Raw genomic sequence first — 20385 nt, 5'->3', positions numbered from 1 at the left:
GCAGTGGCAGTGCAGAAGCCACAGGACAGGTGAAAGTGTAAGACACTGAACTTACAGGAGGCCCAAGTATGTACAGTAATAAATACACACAAGATATCCACCAAGGGTATCTCTGAGCCTCTGTGCTGGTTAACCCAGGCAGAGGGCTTTGAAATGCATCTGTCCACATCATTGGCTGATATCAACAGAGACAAAGTGAGACAGATGAAGTAGACAGAAGAAATAGTGACGCCAGAAGACGTGAAAAAGTGAACGATCTTCTCTCTCCCATATTCCCTAACTCATCTGGGCATCGGTGTGCAACCATTTCACCCAAGACAAAAGCCAAGTACCATTTTTTAAAACGTCCCTTTCCTTCCCTTTTTAAATTTTAGTGTGTCTCAGAATCACATGGGGTTGGGGGTGGTTTGGCTGGCTCCAAGAGACGGTGATTCATGGAGTCTGTGTAGGGCCCAGGGATCTTTTTAAGAATACCTATATGTTACCTCATATCAGTCAGAATGGCTAGTGACAAAAAGACAAGAAATATTAAGTGTTGGTGAAGATATGGAGAAAAGAGAACCCTCATGTACTTTTGGTGAGAATGTAGTTTGCTACAGCCACTATGGTAACAGTATGGAGGTTCCTCAAAAAATTAAAAATAAAAATGCCATATGATCGAGTAATTCCACTTCTGGGTATTTACCCAAAGAAAACAAAAATACTTATTCAAAAAGATGCATGCACCCCATGTTTATTCCAGCATTATTTACAATAACCAAGATCAGGAAGCAACCTAAGTGTCCACTGATAGATAAATGGATAAAGAAGATGTGGTGTGTATAGAGACGGAATATTACTCAGCCATAAAAAGAATGAAATCTTGCCATTCTTGACAACATGGATGGGTGTAGAGGCTATTATGCTAAGTGAAATAAATCAGACAAAAAAAGACACATGAATAAACAAACACACATACACAAAACAAAAACAGACTCATAAATACAGAGAACTGGTAGGTACCAGAGGGGAAGAATGTGGGGGGGATGGGCAAAATAGGTAAAGGGGATTAAGAGGTACAAACTTCTAGAAATAAAATAGTCACAGGGATGAAAAGTACAGCACAGGGAATATAGTCAATAATATTATAATAACTTCATATGGTGACAGATGGTAACTATACTCCTTGTGGTGAACATTTTATAACATATAATTGTTGAGTTATTTGTTGTACAGCTAAAACTAATATAATATTGTATGTCAACTGTACTTCAATTCAAAAAAAACTTGGGGCACCCGAGTGGCTCAGTTGGTTAAGCAGCTGACTTCAGCTCAGGTCATGATCTCACAGTTTGTGGGTTCAGGCCCCACATCAGGCTCTGTGCTGACAGCCTGGAGCCTGCTTCAGATTCTGTGTCTCCCTCTCTCTCTGCCACTCCCCTGGTTGCTCTGTCTCTCAAAAATAAATAAATGTTAAAAAAAAAAAAAACCCTAATCTGTTTGTATATTTGTTATAAATGAATTGGACCTGTAGTATGATTTTTTGCAGATATGAAATAGACCATTGTTTAATTTTCATTTTTTAGGTAGGCTCTGTGTCCAATGTGATGCCCAAACTCATGACCCTAAGATTAAGAGGAAATAAAGACAATTTTTAACTCCCCCTGCCCAAAAAAAGGACATCTATAGAATTCTGATGAAAGAACTACATGGTGAGAAAGTATCTCGTATCCAATCAATCCCTGTGCAGCTTCTCTGTCCTAAGTGTCTTTTAAAATCATTCCTTCTTCTCTCCACCCTCACGGTCCTTTTTTTTTTTTATATTTATTTTGTTTATTTATTTTGCGAGAGAGGGTGGGGAGAGAGAAAGAGAGAGAGGGAGAGAGAAAGAGAGAGAGAGAGAGAGAGAGAGAGAGAGAGAGAGGGGAGAGAGAATCCCAAGCAGGCTCTGTGCTGTCAGCACAGAGCCCAATGCAGGGCTTGATCTTGCGAGCTGTGAATCATGACCTGAGCTGAAATCAAGAGCCAGATGCTTAACCAACTGAGCCACCTAGGTGCCCCTCTCCACCCTCACTGTCTTAACTGTGGTCTTCATTTCCTTCCTGGACTAATATTATAAGCTTCTACCTATTTTCCCTCTTCCTGATACCTCCCCTCCAAGCCATCCCACACACAAAGCTTCTAAACCACAGGCTTATGTGGGATAAGCAGTGATCTGGAGGCCCCTGACAATGTCTCCTCCTGCTGTCCCAATGCAGTATATTGACACTGGAAAGGAAAAGGAAAGATGGATGAGGCAGACTGTGTTAAGCATGGCTAAAACATGTTCCCTCAATGGATATGGCAGGAGAGGAAGAAATAAAAAGCCACTCTGAAGATAACTAAGGTAAAATCAACTATTCACTTATAAGAGACTCCACAGGCATACTCACGTCATTATTACTCTCTAGGAGTTAGAAATATCTGTACGGCGTTAGTAAGAACCTAATGTTGGCAAGACCCCCCCTCCTTTTTTTTTAAGATTTATTTATTGTTGAGAGAGCATGGGGTGGGGAGGGGCAGAAAGAGGGAGACAGAGGATCCAAAGCAGGCTCTGTACTGACAAGTTGACAGTGGAGAGCCTGACGTGGGGCTCGAACTCATGAACCGCGAGATCGTGACCTGAGCGGAAGTCGGACGCTCAACCGACTGAGCCACCCAGGTGCCTGAAGACCCTACATCTTAAGTAGTATTAAATTGATTGCTATTTTACCTAACAGAGAAAGCCAACTTTTAAAAAAAATGACTATGAAGCATCACTGGAACAGAATACAGACACATGAGCAGCGCTTGTCAATTAATGTTTTCCCTCCAGATAAGGGGCAAGAAATGCAAAAAATTCAAACATCATGCTTGGCAAGTTTTTCATATTAGAAAAATTTAAGCGTCCAGATTGTAAAGACCACATGGACCACTTGTGTTGCCCTGTTTGTATATATGGGGTGAGGAGCACTGACTTAGAGCTCTATCAAAAGATGAACAAGAATTCCTCTGGCCTTAAGCATGGCTCCCTCTGGGAACTCTAAAAGCCCATGTTACACTTAAAAAGGCAAAATGACACTAAAAGGGCAGGAGGGGTAGGAGAGAGAGTCACTCATCACCAATACGGACTCTGAGAGTCAAACAACAAGAAAACCAAAAAATTGGGATTTCTGCTCACTTGTGTATGATCATAGCTGCTGTAGAACGTCTAAATTTGTTGTTAGAAAGAAGCGTTGTTAAAACTACTTTATCCTCACCAGCAGTTGAAATAATAGGTGGAGAACACTTTGCTTGTTGTGTATCGAACAATCATACCCCAAAGGAGATGCTCGGCTAACCCGCACACCCGACGTCACCTCTCAATTAGCCGCTCTTCACATGATTCCTCCCACCGTAGGTCATCTGACCTCAATCCTTACCCAATGTCTTCGTTTATTATTATACTGGCAACAACCCGCTTATTAAATAGCCTTCAAGAAGAGAATTCCCAGTGGCCAGGTTCCTAACATGTGTTTCTATACATTTTTAAGAATTTGATCATCAGGGAGCCTGGCTGGCTCAGTCAGGAAAGCATGCAACGCTTGGTCTCAGGGTCATGAGTTCAAGCCCCACAATGGGGGTAGAGTTTACTTAAAAAAATAAATAAATAAAATAAATGTAGGCTCTCTTTTATAAAACATCGATCATCAAAAGCCTTATAGTCATCAGTTTTAGCCTTCTATTTTCAAGGATCTGAAGTAGGGTAAAAGGGATCACTTCTTTTAGATCACAGAATGAGAAGAACAGAGAAAAAGAGTGGCAAATCGAGAAGGGAAAGGGTAAAAGGAAGGAGAAACAGGAATGACAAAAAGGCAGGAGAACTGGGGGCTGGGTTTTCTGAGAGCCCAACATTTGTTTCCCAGGAATCCAATGGTTTCCAGGTGCATTCTGGGCTAAGCCTCCCAGTCTTCACCACTGTAAAGTCAGGAGAGGAAAACCTGATCTTTTTACTCACAGTGCTGTGGCTGCGCGTGTTGGGACCCAGCTACACCCTCCCCCTTCCTTTGATTCCCAGCCTTACCGAACAACTTAGAAAAGTAAAAAGTCTGCAAAACAGCTGTAGGGAACTGCACTCGGAGCCAGCAGGCCACACGGAGAAAGACAGGCACACACTTCATTTTGGAATGTACAGGAATAAGACTGATTGGTTCATTTCCATATGCCAGAGGCTTTCCTTTCTTTTTTCTTTTTTCTTCTCCTTCATTTTATTATTTTGTTTTATTTTATTTTGCAAATACACTCTCGGATATCATTGTCCAGAAGTTGCGATTCATAGGCAAGGATTTAGTACTCAGTCTGTTGCAAATCAAAGTACAATTACTTCTCTGTCCCAAAGTTCAACTTTCTTTGTTTCCCTCACCAGTTCTGATTTCCTGTAGCTGACTGGCTCCAATGCAAGAATGAAGTAATTTCTTTCCTCTGTGATTTATTTTCTGACGATAAGTAAGCAAAAATACTATAAAGAAAGGAAGAAAGCATGATTCACAATGAATCCTTCTCAAAAACACAACTCCGGAGTGACAGAGCAGGTAAAATGGAGTAGTGTGTATCAAGAAACTTGAGAATCAAGCTGCATGTTCATATCTAAAGATAATAGACTTTTTAGTAAAGCTACAGGCCAGGTACATAATGCTAAAAGTTTTACGTGCATTATCTCATTTAATCCCGAGAACTATCTTGCACAGGAAGGCTCATCCACATTTTATAGATGAAGAAACTGAGGTTTCTACAGGGTAAAACACCTGCCAAAGGACGCATGGCGAATAAAATGGCAGGTTTTTAAACCTGTGTAAACCTCAGTTTCTTGCCAGCACTGTTTTGCCTCCAAAGACCACTATGCAAGGCCCGTTCCCCAGGGTGTACAATGCTTAGACAAAAAAGCCTGTTGCCTGGAAATGCACACAGGATCGCTATATGCTATCAACTAGAGCTGAACAACAAATCCTTTTTGTTACAATCTTATCTTAAATCTCTTTTAAATGCATCCATCTCTTCATGTTATTAAGTAAAATAGGATCAACTTAACTGCGCGTTTCTTAAGCAGTTAAGGATCTGTAGTGTTTTCCAATAATCACGAGTGAGTTTTTTTCTACTTCCTTTGTTTGTTTTTAGCTATAGATCCCTGCAAGAACTTCCTAAGGAGTGTAATGGTATCTACTGATCGCTAGCTTGAGTGAGATACACAATGTACAGGGAGCCTGCCCGATACATATACAAAATTCTACTGAAGGATTAAGCTAGACTAGGGGGAAAAAAAGTGGTCTGAGGCTGAACCATACGTCCCTGTATTTCAATGAACTTCACTTTGGAGATGCTTTATCCAGGGATGCTATGGTATATTCATTCACTGGACAGAAATCTACTTAATGCCATGCTACGAGCTGGAGGATACATGCGTGAGCCAAAGACACAACCCTGCCTTTAACATTAGTCTGGTCTGGCGTAAAAAACAGCACCATGCAAGCAACTCATCACACGTGCACTGTAAGGGTGTTCATGAGATCATTGGGAAGATTCTTCCCCAAAACCCCAGGAGACATTTCTGTCTGGCGCTTGGGTCAAAGGTAGTAGTTCTGTAAAATAACTGATCTGTTTTTGATATCATGGACACCCTACACTTCAGAACAAACGAAGCCTACTCTCTTTGCTGTCGTAAAACGCCAGGCCCACTTTGGCCCACCCATGGTCTGTGAGGGACAACATTTTACAACGGTCTCATTCTTAATTCAGCTGATATCCCCAACCTTTTTCTTTCCCTTTCTTTCTCAGCTACTTCTAATTTCAATCTTATATTTTGTATTTTGTTTCCTCAGTCTTGTGGGAGGAAAGGTATAGTAGAAATAAGTAAATGAAAATATACACATGAAAATTTTAGGAAAGTAGAGTAATATATGCTGACTCCCAAAACTCCAAAAATTGACTTTCTGGATATTTCTTTAAATTCTTACTAACAACTGCTTTTATTTTTTTCCTACCTTAAATTTTAAGCTTCTGGGAGGTGCGGGGGGTACTGATGGAGAATATTTATTTGAAGTCTAGCTGTGTTCTTTTTTTTTTTTAAATGTTTATTTATTCATTTATTTTTGGGAGACAGAGACAGAGAACACAAGTGGGCAGAGAGAGAGAATACCAAGCAGACTCCATGCTGTCAGTGCAGAGTCCAGTACGGGGCTCAAATGTGGGGCTCGGACTCACAAACCGTGAGGTCCTGACCTCAGCTGAGATCCAGAGTCAGATGAGTAACCAGCTGAGCCACCCAGGCACCCCCTGGCTGTGTTCTTTTTAACTATGTAAGGTCTGAAGGCAGAAAGCAACCATTTATAAATGAGAATACCCCCACAGGCCAATTGACATACACAGAACTTGCTCTAGTGACTAGGTGACACTATATAAAAATTGAATTATACAAAAAATGAATTTACTTTAAGTGAATCAAAATGCATTTCTATTGTTACCAGCTCTGGATTTAGGGTATCAGGTCATTAAGCTTTCTCCAAATGATTTCATATTAAGTTCTTTTTTTTTTTTTTTTTTTTTTGAGGTAGGGCGGGGCAGTGAAAGAAGGAGAGAATCTCAAATAGGATCCACGCTCAGTGCAGAGTCGGATGCAAGGCTCGATCCCACAATCATGAGATCATGACCTGAGCAAAATCAAGAGTTGGATGCTTAACCGACTGAGCCACCAGGCGTCCCAAGCTCTCATCAAGCTTTCATCTAATACAGAGCCAACTGCAGCCCAAATTCTAGCTCTCATTTGGAAGATGAGATCTACAACTGAAAATGATTTGCCACTTTATATAGAGGTTAAAAATGACATCTTTTCAAATTTGCTTTTATTTTAAATTTTTTTTAAACATTTATTTATTTTTGAGAGACAGAGACAGAGCACAAGCAGGACAGGGGCAGGGAGAGAGGGAGACACAGAATCCGAAGCAGGCTCCAGGCTCTGAGCTGTAGCACAGAGTCTGATGCGGGGCTCAAACCCACAAACTATGAGATCATGACCTGAGCTGAAGTCAGACACTTAACCGACTGAGCCACCCAGGGGCCCCTAAATTTGATTTTTAGAACTAAGTTAAGAATAAGCTTAAATTACTCTGCTACTTTTACTACTATGAAGAAGTCAGAAGAACCAAGGAGAGTGTGAGAGAGAATGTGGCATCTCTGCAAAGGCACATACAGCACACAGACAGGACTCATCTTTCTGTGGAGCCCACGCATTGGGGTACTGGGAGACACACGCAAGTATGATGCTAAAAGAAGAAAGAAGTTTTGCACGCTCTTGTTTTTCAATCACTACCACCCTTGGGATCAATCTTTCAGACTCCCTTTGTATTTTATGGTATGCATTATATAAAATGGACACGTAACAGTTATATCAGTATAATTATATTAGTATTATATATTATATCAAATATATAATTATACATAATATTATATATTATATCAGTATAATTAGATAGTTTTTTCCTTTAACTTTTCTTTTACGATGGCCCCAAAGCCTTAAATAAGTGAATATAGAGATGTTACCTTTTAGCTCTTTACCTACAAAATACTCAACTGAAAAATAAACCACATTAAGAAACTTATATGCATGTACACCTCCGATGTACTTCTTCTTAATACCAGATAAAAGACACACCACCATTATGTTCCCCTAAGCCTTCTTCGCTGGCGTTACCTTCAGATTCTTATAGGCATAAGAAAAGGGCCCAGGGGAGCATCACTGAGCATTTTAATGGAACAAGGCCAAAAGGAAAACTTTGTGAATTAAACAGATGTTCTAGTTTAGAAAGTCACTTGAACAATGAGTAAAATCTCCAAATAAATTTCAAACACGGGGGCGCCTGGGTGGCTCAGTCAGTTAAGCGTCCAATCAGGTCATGATCTCACGGTTTGCGGGATCAAGCCCTTGTCAGTGTGTGAGCTGACAGTGCGGAGCCTGCTTGGGATTCTCTCTCTTCCTCTCTCTCTGCTCCTCCACTGCTTGTGCATACTCTCTGCCTCTCAAATTTAAATAAACATTAAACAAACAAACAAACAAACAAGAAAGGGCACCTGGGTGGTTCAGTCAGTTAAGTGTCAGCTCTTGACTTCAGCTCAGGTCACGATCTCACGGTTTGTGGGTTCAAGCCCCACATCAGGCTCTGTGCTAACAGTGCAGAGCCAGCTTGGGATTTTCTCTCTCTCCCTCTTTTTCTACCCTTCCCCATCTTGTGTGCGCTCTCTCTCTCTCTCTCTCTCGCTCTCTCTCTCAAAATAAATAAACGTTTTTTAAAAAGAAAAGAAAAACAGCTTTATAGGCAACAGTTTTTTTTTTCCTAAATAAAGTATTTAATGGGTGCCATTTTTAACCAATGGCACAATGTCAAATGAGTAATTATAACATTTGATAATATAATCCCATAGTTCAAATATCAAATAAATTTCACACATATTTTGTTTTCTTTCTTGGTGTCAGGAATAGAGTAAAATCAGTTAATTAAAATCAAAATCAGAAACTACTGCATACATGGCTCAATTTTGAAACAAACCAAAAAGAAAGGTTGTTTTCAACCTAAAATATTATAAGCTTCAAAATGATTATACGCACCTAACAACGAATCTTAAAAAGTCAGCTCTGATATGGATTTAACACCAGGTCTTCCGTAATGTTTTTCATTAAGAAATTCCAGAAAACCCTTCAAACTCTATAAGCAAACAGCATTCTTGATGATACTGGCAGAAATTTAGGAAGAATTAAATTTCATTACCATATTGACTGAATTCAGGAAGCTTGCAAATGACCATTTTTCACCCCTGTGATGTGTGGGATATAACTCATCACAGCATTATATGTATTCACTGATTTTTTTCTAAGCATTTAAAAATGAGCTGTCTATAGCCCTATAAAAATGTAGCAGCCTCTGTAATTTTAAAAGGATATTTCATATAATTTGTATTTTTTTGGTGCAATTATACCATGAATATGCATTAAAACACAGTTTAAGTATGCAAGTGATGAATCACAGGAATCTACCCCCAAAACCAAGAGCACATTGTATACACTGTATGTGAGCCAACCTCACAATAAATTATATTAAAAATAAATAAATAAAATAAAAATGTGGTAACAGCAAAAAAGAAAACAAAACAAAAAAAAACACAAAAAAACAAAAAACACAGTTCAAGTAAGAATACCCACAGGATCCCTAATCAACTCATTGCCTATCTTTCTGACAGCAGGTAGACACATTCACTATAAACAAATAAAATAAATTTAAGCTAATCAACAAGGAAGTAGTAAGTTTGTTTTCAAATCTTGGAAATCTGAAGTAAATTATTATGTAATTAGAATTCCTCACATAATTACACAACACTGGTTTTCCTAATGTTGGTAGTTCTTGGATAAGTATAGTTTGGTAGTTATTGGATAAGATCTTGTTTATAAATTGCCAGTTAATCCTATCACATTCATTTTTAGCTCCTAATTGTCATAAAATGTAAAGAGATCTTAACTGGCTAAAATCTCTTGTTGGCAAAAGTCTTAACCACTTGGGGCTCAAGCAAAATCTGAAGCCAGATGACCATAATACATGCTTGTTAAACAGGGGGGAAAGAATTCTCAACAATCGAGATGATAGTATTTACTCAATTCAACAAATTATGTTTTCTTTGGCTAGGCTGTAGCTAAATATTTTCCTGCTAACTTTAAACATGGACGTCACTGGGTCTTCTGAAACTGTGGACCATTCATAAGCCGCTGACACCACAAATAACAAGCAACTCCTCCCCTCCACTCACATACACCTATGTGAAAATCTGGCCTCCGAAATCGCATCTGAGTATGAATTCATTTCTTTAAATTACAGAGTTAATACAGTAAGAAGAAAAAGACAAAAATCTACCAACTAGGCTGAGCTGCCATCCTCTCCATGTAGTCTTTGGCCATGTCTCGAGCTTCAATGTTTTCAGGATACAGCACACAGAACATTGCCAAGGCGCCCAGGTTGTTGCCGTAAATTTCATTCCAGCGGGCGCTGTAGTCCTTGGGGTCCCAGGGAGGGAGGTACTCCAAGGGGCTGGACAGCATGGTGTGCACGGCCTCGGTAAGCCGGGCGGCAATGTGCTCATGGGAGCCCGCAGCCCTGAGCTGGAGCTCCGCCACCTCGTCCCTGGAGAAGAACAGCATCGGGTGGCTGTCGTAGTGGGCATTGGTGAAGGGAATCATGACTTCTGGGTTCTCGTCGGTGACGTAGGCTGACACAAAGCAAAACAAATATATGAAAAACACACTGGGAGCCCCCCGTGTGTGAGTCCTCATCGTGGCATCAGATCTCCAAGTCTCCAAGGCAGCCAAACCATCTTCGAAAGATCCTACATGAGGAAAAAGGAAGAAAAGGGTATGTCAACCAGGGGAACATGACCAATAGGAAACACAACCTTGCTTGTATTATGAGGTCTAAATATTTAAAAAATAAAGCTTATGAATTTAGATTTTTTTAAAAGAATGCAACAAAAATCTGAACTAGAAGAGACTTACTAAAACCTAATGATTTAGTCACGGGAATAAAAGGTACAACATAATAGGTAATACGGTCAATGATATTATGATAGCGTTGTATGGTGACTGATGGTAGCTACGTTTGCGGTGAGCACAGCATTATGTCCAAAACTGCCAAATCACTAAGTTGTTCACCTGAAACTAATGTAACACTGTGTCTCAACCATACTTAAGTAAAAATAATCTAATTAATCAATTAAACATGATATATCAGATATATATTCACTGAGGGAAACAGAACTTTGGACTTGGGGAAACCATGTAATATATTTGCTCAAGCAGGGAAGAAAAACTCTCCTTGGTATTTTTCTCATACTTTGTCATACAAAAAAAGTTTAGATTTTATGGTAGTTTTTAGACATTAATATGAAAACCACAGTAACCAAAAGCTGGTGGTGAAATGTTGTCTGGGAATCTGAATGGACATTAGGAAAGAAGAAAAATCCTGTCTTTCCTTCTTTCTTTTTTTAAGTAGGCCTCACCCCCAGTGTGGAGCCCAATGCAGGCCTTGAATTCACGACCCTGAGATCAAGACTTGAGCTCGGATCAAGAGCCGGATGCTTAACCCACTGAGCCACCCAGGCATCCTAATCCTGTCTTTCTTCATATAGGCTCCTTTACTCTGGCCTCTCCCAGCTTCCTAACAATCTGCATTCTAAAGCAGGGATTAGGATCAATACATCTGTAAGAATGTGAGCAGACAAAATATTACGGGTAAGGCTATATTCTCTTTGTGTCAGCAGAAGGTGGGGACGGAGAAGACAAAGCAGGGTAAACCGTCAGCCAAGCCCTTGCAATCCCTGGGCTGACATCAGCCAAGTATGCAGTGAAAGACCAGACAAGGAGCTGCTGGGACTAGAAACTGACAGGCCTTCACTCAGAAAATAAAACCCCAGAATCAAAAGGCTGAAAGAACATGTGTGCATTTTCCCCTTATTATTTGACACCGCTGCCCACTTTTTTATTTTGCACATGGGATTTTGGTATGTCATCCAGTAAGTCAGACATTGAAACCAAGCTCATATTTTCTTAACCACTTAACTTTCTTAAAAACCCTTTTTTCAGTGGCACAGGTTAAAAGAACGTCTTTCAAATACAAGAACATTTTAAAAAAAAGAGAGAGAAAAGAAAAAAGAAAACCTCAGCCTAGTCTATGTCCTACATCTGGGATAAAGCAGGCATAAAATCCCCCAGAGGAAAGTCAGGGAATTCTTAAAATTCTTTAGAGGGGAAAGGTTATAGAAAGCAGACCAGAAAAAGACAGTTTTATGTAAATAATGAACAGTAGTTTTCAATTATTAAAGAGAGAAACTGATGGAGAAAAATCAACCTCCCCAGCTGAACACAAACTATTTTTCCAAGGAAAAACTGCCTCATCAAATTCACAAGAAAGAAAACTAAAGATTTAACACACATTGGAGATCAATCCACATTCTCAACTTGCTGTATCTCCAAGAAAAAGGCAATATGGCATCACTTATGGACGCTGCCATTAATTCTAATACTCTTTATATTTCTGAATATGTTTTAGACTATATGTATGAAATTCAATGGCAGCAATTTTGCAAAGCATTTTAGATGCATTTCAAGAGTAGAACTTGTGATGAATTTAAAAAAAAATTGGTATAGCCATGCTAAATAAAATATATAAAATAGAAATAACTCTTGGAATCTACTCATATTATGTCTAGCACCCAAAGCTTCACGGCGGCTGGCTAGACCCTTCAAGGTCAGAGGCCTGGCCAAAAGAAATAGTCCTCTGTGGTTATGTCTGAGGAGGGGTGTGGTCTCTGGCAACACAGAGACATGGCTGGGTCTGAAGTCATGCTTAGTCCCCACTGCCCCCACCTCCACTCCGAGGCTTACTTTTTGCTCTTTTTCATTGAATATCCGTGCAAACAATTAAAACAAGAGCCTGCGTATGTTAAATCCCCCAAAGTCTAAGGCTGGATGCAGTTACCAATGCAATTAACACTGTGGAGGTTTTAGGCACCCAGTGTGAAGATGGATTAGGAGTTTTTCCTTTGATGCTTAATTGAAGATCTTCTCTCAACTACTCATTTTTGAATGTGTAGCTCACGTTCTAGGTGTTTGTGAGGTGCTGGATTTTGGAGGGATGGCTAAGAACCCACTGGGAGACTAGAATTTGTCTTAGATCCTACACCAACATTCCCTAAACGTAGCTACAGGCAGATTGGTTTTATTCTCTTCCTCCTCCTGTTATCCATACTATCCTCCTACCCAGGTCCAGAGTTACTGAGGTAGTGGAGCGCTCCAGAGGATCCCTTACAATGTAGGACTCACGATGTGATCCCAGGCACTTCTGCCACATTGCGTCCAGTTACGTAGGTCATGGCTAAGTGTATTTAAACAAGAAGAGTTGCTCCTGAAGCACAGAACCTCATTAAGATGTTGTTTTGGGAATGATGCCATCTCAACATGCCAACTGTTATTGAAAGTTCCCTAGTTATTGCTTCAAATTCACATGCGGGTATGAGGGCAGAAAGGCTGTGAGCTACCTACCACACATTTAAGACATTAATTCTTGTTGGAATACCATGTGGACCAATGCAGAACCCACAGAAATTCCACAGAACAATCACAAAGACTGCCTGAAAAGGACCACAGCGTTCATCGTGTCACAGACTATGTTGCCTTCTTATTACAATGCACTCAACCACCCAGCCTTCGCAGCTCTCCCGGTGATTAAGGCCTTTGTTGACCTATCCAAAGAGTTCATTTCTTCTGTATTTGGCACATCCTTGTATCACATGGAACTATTCTGGTGGTTTATATGCTGTGCCTCACAGAAGGTGGGACCATAGCTTCCTCTTTGTATCACAGGGCTTAACAATGTGCTTGACGAGGAAAAGGCAGCTCCTGATGCTGGCTGAACTGAATTAACCCTTGGGCTTAGGACTGGCAGAGTAGATATCATCACTAAAAATGAGAAAGGAGAAACCTTATTCCCCCTTATTTGAAGCCAAAGCAAGTTTAGAATTTTTCAGAAAAAAATTCTGCTGGGAAACTTATAGAGGAAACAAACTATTTACAAGGCCTAGAAACTCCTGCAGCCTAAAAATAATTTTGAAAGAAAGATAAAAAAGAAAGAAATTAAACCTAATTAAAGCCTAACCCAAACTACTGAGGCTGATAACCTAAAAGGAGACGTCTACCATCTTAAGTCTGTCTAGAAAATTCCATCGAAAAGCCCCTATTTCTAGTCTTTGGGTTTCCTCTTTAAACTTCTACCTTCTGGGGAGCACTTGGGTGGCTCAGGTGGTTAAGCTCTGACCTTCGCTCACGTCATGATCTCACAATTCGTGGGTTCGAGCCCCTCATCAGGCTCTGCATTGACAGCTTGGAGCCTGGAGCCTGCTTCAGATTCTGTGTCTCCTCACTCTCTCTGCCCCTTCCCCGACTTGTGTTCTCTGTCTCTCTTCTCTCTCTCTCTCAAAAATAAATACGTATTAAAAAAATTATTTTAATATATATATATATAAACTTCTACCTTCAGCATTCTGTGTACCACTCTGTGAAGAGTTGGAATAACATGAAAGGAGCATTTCTGAAGATAATTTTAGGTAGACCACAGATGGACAGGTTTTATGCCAACTTATTTCAATGTATGTTAGGAAAAACTATAACTAGTACATCTAACCTGAAGTTTTAACAGCAGATATAAAATTCCTATTTACAACAAATTTAAGTTTAAAAGTTTATATTAAAAAAAAGTAAATAGATAAGGCAAAAATTGTTGAAGGTGATAGCTGAATGACTACTGGAAGATGTTGAAATGCTGAGTAAAACAATGGCCACTGAGTTTACCAGAATGGACAACTCGGGGGCATCTAGGGCACTCAGTATGTTATGCATCCGACTTTGGCTCAGGTCATGATCTCACAGTTCCTGAATTCGAGCCCCGTGTTGGGCTGTGGGCTGACAGCTCAGAGCACACACACACACACACACACGCACACACGCACACGCACGCGCGCGCGCACACACACACACACACACACACACACACTCATTCACACACAGACACACGCTGGACAAGTCTATACTTTCAGAGGTGTGTGGATGATCTCTCAAGCCATTCTCCCCCCAGTTCAGTGTGTTGCAGACACAGCACAGCACTGTCTCTCCCTTCAATCTTCAGGCTGCATTTGGCCCAGCTCAGAGCATAGCATTTTCTTTTTTTTTATTTTTTTTATTTTTTAATATATGAAATTTACTGTCAAATTGGTTTCCATACAACACCCAGTGCTCATCCCAAAAGGTGCCCTCCTCAATACCCATCACCCACCCTGCCCTCCCTCCCACCCCCCATCAACCCTCAGTTTGTTCTCAGTTTTTAACAGTCTCTTATGCTTTGGCTCTCTCCCACTCTAACCTCTTTTTTTTTTTTTTTTCCTTCCCCTCCCCCATGGGTTTCTGTTACGTTTCTCAGGATCCACATAAGAGTGAAACCATATGGTATCTGTCTTTCTCTGTATGGCTTATTTCACTTAGCATAACACTCTCCAGTTCCATCCATGTTGCTACAAAAGGCCATATTTCATTTTTTCTCATTGCCACGTAGTATTCCATTGTGTATATAAACCACAATTTCTTTATCCATTCATCAGTTGATGGACATTTAGGCTCTTTCCATAATTTGGCTATTGTTGAGAGTGCTGGAGCATAGCATTTTCAATACGGCAAAATCACGAGCAACCCTCAGCAGGTGCCGCTAATATTTCAGTTTACCCATAGTTCCAATTCTCAGGATAGTTCTGAATGACTCTCCTGAGCCTCATTTCCCCTAAAGTCTTTCTCTTCTCCTATAACACACTAACTTTCCTTATCCAGCTTTTCTTCCCATTCTTTTGTCTCACTCAACACAGCTCGGAAAGCAAAACATTCCTAAATTTTGACCTAATCAATGACTATAATATACTGTAGTCATTTAAGAATTAACCTGTCACTACCAGATAATTGAGACAGCAATTTAATCATCTCCACCCTGCTTATATCCGTAGCAGTCCAAAGTTTGACATTATGCTTAGGCCAAGCCAAATAACACAACAGGTGTCTAAGAAGATGCCTGAATTCTAATTATTTTAAGTAGGTCCTCACAAAGCAACAATAAGCCTAAAATTATTTTGCTTTAATCCTGGTTCCAACAATCCACTGCAACTGTTATGGTTACTGACACACAGAGAAATTTTGTGTAAAATGCTTTTCACACATTTGATCTTTTACTTTATGATAACTTAATATTACAAACAGTATTTAGAGTTGGTGTCTACTGATACTCTAACAGTATCTTACAGGCAAAACTAGAACCCAATCTCTTAAATGCTAAGCCAACATTCTTTTCTTTAATGAAATTTTTAACAATATTCAGTGACATTAAAAGTTCCATTTTTGCCATCCTTACACAAAGCAAGCACAGAAAGAATATGCTGAGAAGAAAAAGAACTAGAAACTAGACTAGTAACATCGAGTTTCAAAAATGAAGGTTTCCAAATGGTTGGGACAGTTTATAAATGAAACACATGATGATACAAAAGGTCTTTCAATTTCCTTGGCTTCAGAAAATGTAGAAAGTATAAGGATTGAAGACTGGGATTACCCTGTAGAAAGTAAAACATGTCCCAAATTAAGATGGATTAAAAACACTCTTACATTATGATTAACACCGGGCCTGGAGCTGGGCAGACATGAGTATAAACCCCTGCTCTGCTGTCTGCTAGTTTTGATTAACTGACTCCTGCTCTCAAAGTCTCCATTCTCTCATCCATCAATGATCCCAACTTCACAGAGTGATTAAATATTATGTGATGCACTTCACATAGAACCTGACATGAAGGAAGGGCTCTATAAATAATTTTTCTAATGTTTATTTATTTTTGAGGGTGGGGAGAGAGACAAGGAGACATAATCTGAAACAGGCTCCAGGCTCTGAGCTGTCAGCACAGGTCTCGAACCCGGGAACTGAGATCATGACCTGAGCCGAAGTCAGACGCTTAACCGACTGAGCCACCAGGCACCCCAGAGCTCTATAAATATTTTTAATAAAAGGGAAGAAGTTTGGGGCATGCAAGGTTATATTAATCCATCCATAAAAGTTTTTTTGAAAGAAAAAGGAGCAAAAGAAGGAGAATCACAGATATTAACTGAGTGAGCAAGGTCAAGCGCTTGTTAGAAACTTAGCTGAAACTCAAACACAATGCTCCTGACTCTAACACATATTTCATTAGCTCGCTCAATACTCACTGGAAAAAAATGAATATAACCCTTGAGATTTTTAAGTACTGGGCAGGGGTTTGGCCCTCAAAGAAAAGAATAATGATTAAATAAATGATTATCTGAGTTTGACTGCCTCCCAAGGTCTGTAATTCTTGGTGTATAAAAGGTGACTGCTTCTTACTGTATTCTTTCAAAAGGGCCAGTATATAACAGGGACTAGAAAAGAAAATCTCTGGCTGGGGAGTGTTTCCTAGTAACAAATTTATATGACTGAAGGGATGCGTGAGTACTTGGGAGACATCTGTTGCCACTGCCTGAGTTGATAAGACCCTAACCTCAAGGGTCTGCTGTTGGCTCAGGCAATGTCATCAGTATTCCAGCTGATCATCCTGGGATGTGCTATCTGATGATAATAAAACTAAAACCCTTCTCTCCCAGGATATCAGTGCATTCATTCATAAGAAATACAACCATCAGTCAGATTGGGAGATATTTTCTGACTTCATCAGAAATGTACACAAGGAGTAAAATTATTAGATAATTGCTGGGGGAGAGGCCCTGGGATTGGGGTAACTCAACCAGTCAGGAGCATAATTTGCTTGAAAGGATGCTGTGTTGTCAGCATATATCACAGATGCCCTTGGGATATCATTAAGAACAAAAAGTTTTTAATTGAATCATTTAGGAAAGAAGAGCAAAATATACATGTCCCACAGCTCCTGCCACCAAGCCCATCAAGCTCAGCTCAAGAGTACTGGCTCCAGTTTGCTCAAGCCAATGGATGGGCCCAGCAGTCAGTTAGTTACGTGATTAGGACAAATACCTCCCACAGTAGAACTGGATGTGCCCATATCCATGAAGGGCTAAAGCAGTCCTGCTGACCAGACAACAGAACACTCTTCCTTGGAAAATGTATAGACACTGTAGAAGTCAGCAATTCTTTCTCGTGTGTTCTTCCACTGAAAACCAAGTTCCCTCATTTTTAGGCCTCTAATTGGGTTTTAGGCAACTCTGATGCCCTGAGAGCACTAACGTATTGTAACAGAGCCGCACATTTCCCTCTCTGATCTATTTTGGGATTTAACTCTCAGAGAAACCTATTTCCAAGTATTTGAGAAACAACTTGCTGTGGTCTCACACACACTACTCCACTGTTTCCATGGATTTTTTAACTAATGGAATGTACATATTTTTAAGGTTCTCCTTACTTGTCTATTTCAATTTTTATTAAATGTATAATTTGGATAATTTTTTGAAAAATAATTTTACCTCTATCAAAATAAAACCTTATATGTCCTTCATAAGTTTCTGTAGTGAAATAAATCTAACATTATTCTTACATACATCAAATCCTAAGAAAACATATGGTTTTGGTACTATACAATCATTCCCTAAAATTATACTCCCTGATGTGTAAAGCCTATAGACTCAGCCAAAAAAGAAAAATTTAAAAACCAAGGGCTCTTAATCAAATTGAAAGTTCCTTTTACTGAGGGCTTATTGTTTTCCTTATTTAGGATGAAATGAAATATATCTCCCCAAAAAGTCATTTCTAAACAAAAATCCGCGATATGAAATTACAGCATATGGAACCCCTAAGAATTTACACGCACTACTGAGGGAGTAATTACAACCCTGAACCCACACAGCAAAACCACACCATGTATAATCATGGCACACATCACCTTCATGCTCAACACTGGAGGAACTTGAAGTTAGGTTTGTAAGTTAAGTGCAGCTCTGTGCAGTCCAACACTGTCCCCAGGAAAGTGTTTGTGAAGATAACACATTTCCTCACAATATAATCTGGACCTCACTTCTTTCTTAGGCCAACAATGATAACTATAACTTTCTTCTGTGAGAATGGTTAACCGAAATTATGTTTAAAATGAAGGCTCCAGATCCCATTCACCAGAGGGCTACTTGAGTAAGTAATTTAGTGGTTCTCAAACTGAAGGCATCATTTAGCAGTAGAGTTCTGTCTGCCTGGTGCACCTTACCACAAAACTAAGAACCATTAAGATCCAGCTTTCGGGGCACCTGGCTGGCTCAGTCGGTAGAGTACGTGACTCTCGATCTCAGAGTTGTGAGTTCAAGCCCCATGATGGGCATAGAGCTTACTTTAAAAAACAAATAAATGAAGGTATTACCTAAATAAGTAAGTGAATAAGTCAGATCCAGCTTTTGAGAGCATGGCTGTCTTACAGAAAATAGAAAGAAAGTAAAATCTGTACTTTCACGGAGGCAAAGTGAAAGCAGGGTAGAGGTGTGGTGGAGGATCTACAAATCACTTGGGAGAACACTAAAGTAGCTAATTTTGCTTACAAAGAGGAAATGAAATGGTTATACTTTTTTAAAAGTTGTACTTATTTAAGTAATCTCTGCATCCATTGTGGGGCTCAAACTCATGACCCTGAGACCAAGAGTTGCATGCTCCTCTGACTGAGCCAGCCAGGAGTCCCCAAACGGTTCTACTTTCTAAGCTATAAGTCAGTTGTAGTTTATCTAGCAGTCTAACAACTGGACATCTTCTAATTGATACCTCTTCATTACAATTTTGATTTTCTTTAAAAAAAATTTTTTTTAACGTTCATTTAATTTTGAGAGAGAGAGAGAGAGAGAGCGAGCAGAAGAGGGGCAGAGAGAGAGGGAGACACAGAATCCGAAGCAGGCTCCAGGCTCTGAGCTGTCAGCACAGAGCCCAACGCAGGGCTTGAACTCATGAACCATGAGATCATGACCTGAGCCCAAGTTGGACACTTAACCAACTGAGCTACCCAGGCACCCCTTGATTGATTTTAATGATGGTATTGGAATGCCATGTCCTACAGTATTTTCAGAACTTTTTACTCTGATACTATTTTCAGAATAATATAATGCTGAGTATAATTAACTGTATTTCTTTTTGGTATTCCAAAACTTTTAAGAAGTAGTAACTTATGAACATGAAGTTTTCCAATGCACTTTTTTCCACAACTGGAATATCCATGTAGGGGCTGAGAATTACTTGTAAACATTAATTAATTAACTCAGTTATGTATTGAGCAGCTATTAAATCAAAGAACCATCCTAGGCATGGGGTAAAAACTAAACAAGACGGGTGCCCAGGTGGCTCAGTTGGTTGAGTCACTGACTCTTGATTTGGGTTGGGGTCACGATTCCCGCGTTGTGGGATCAATCCCCACACCAGGCTCTGCACTGAGTGTGGAGTCTGCTTAACATTCTCTCTCTTTCAGGGCACCTACGTGGCTCAGTCGGTTGAGCTGTGAGTTCAAGCCCTGCATCAGGCTCACTGTTGTCAGTGCAGACCCCACTTCAGATCCTCTGTCCCCCTCTCTCACTGTCCCTCCCCTGCTTGTGCTCTCTCTCTCTCTCAAAAATAAATAAACATTAAAAAAAGATTCTCTCTCCCTCCTCTGCCCCTCTCCCCGCTGCTCACATACTCTCTCTTTCCAAAAAAAACAAAAAACAAAAAACAAACCAAAAAAATGTAAACAAGAAAAACTATGCTCTTCACTTAATAACTATAGGATAAAAATCTAAGAAAATGATGTTTCTGAGTTGTG

The 20385-nt window shown here is 39.9% G+C and overlaps 1 protein-coding gene across 2 annotated transcripts in view; it reads right to left on the bottom strand.

Annotated features, from left to right (window-relative positions):
• DSE (dermatan sulfate epimerase) overlaps positions 1–20385 on the bottom strand; it is a 79715-nt gene that overhangs the window by 41174 nt on the left and 18156 nt on the right. For both annotated transcript variants that reach the window (XM_049654197.1, XM_049654196.1), the window contains exon 2: positions 9927–10395. In XM_049654197.1, the coding sequence (XP_049510154.1) occupies positions 9927–10342 (416 nt within the window). In that variant the 5' untranslated portion in view covers positions 10343–10395. The remainder of the gene's footprint in view (positions 1–9926; positions 10396–20385) is intronic.

This window comes from Panthera uncia, assembly GCF_023721935.1.
Source record: "Panthera uncia isolate 11264 chromosome B2 unlocalized genomic scaffold, Puncia_PCG_1.0 HiC_scaffold_24, whole genome shotgun sequence".
In the NCBI taxonomy this organism is placed as follows: Eukaryota; Metazoa; Chordata; class Mammalia; order Carnivora; family Felidae; genus Panthera; species Panthera uncia.
This window is presented reverse-complemented; position numbering and strand designations above follow the sequence as displayed.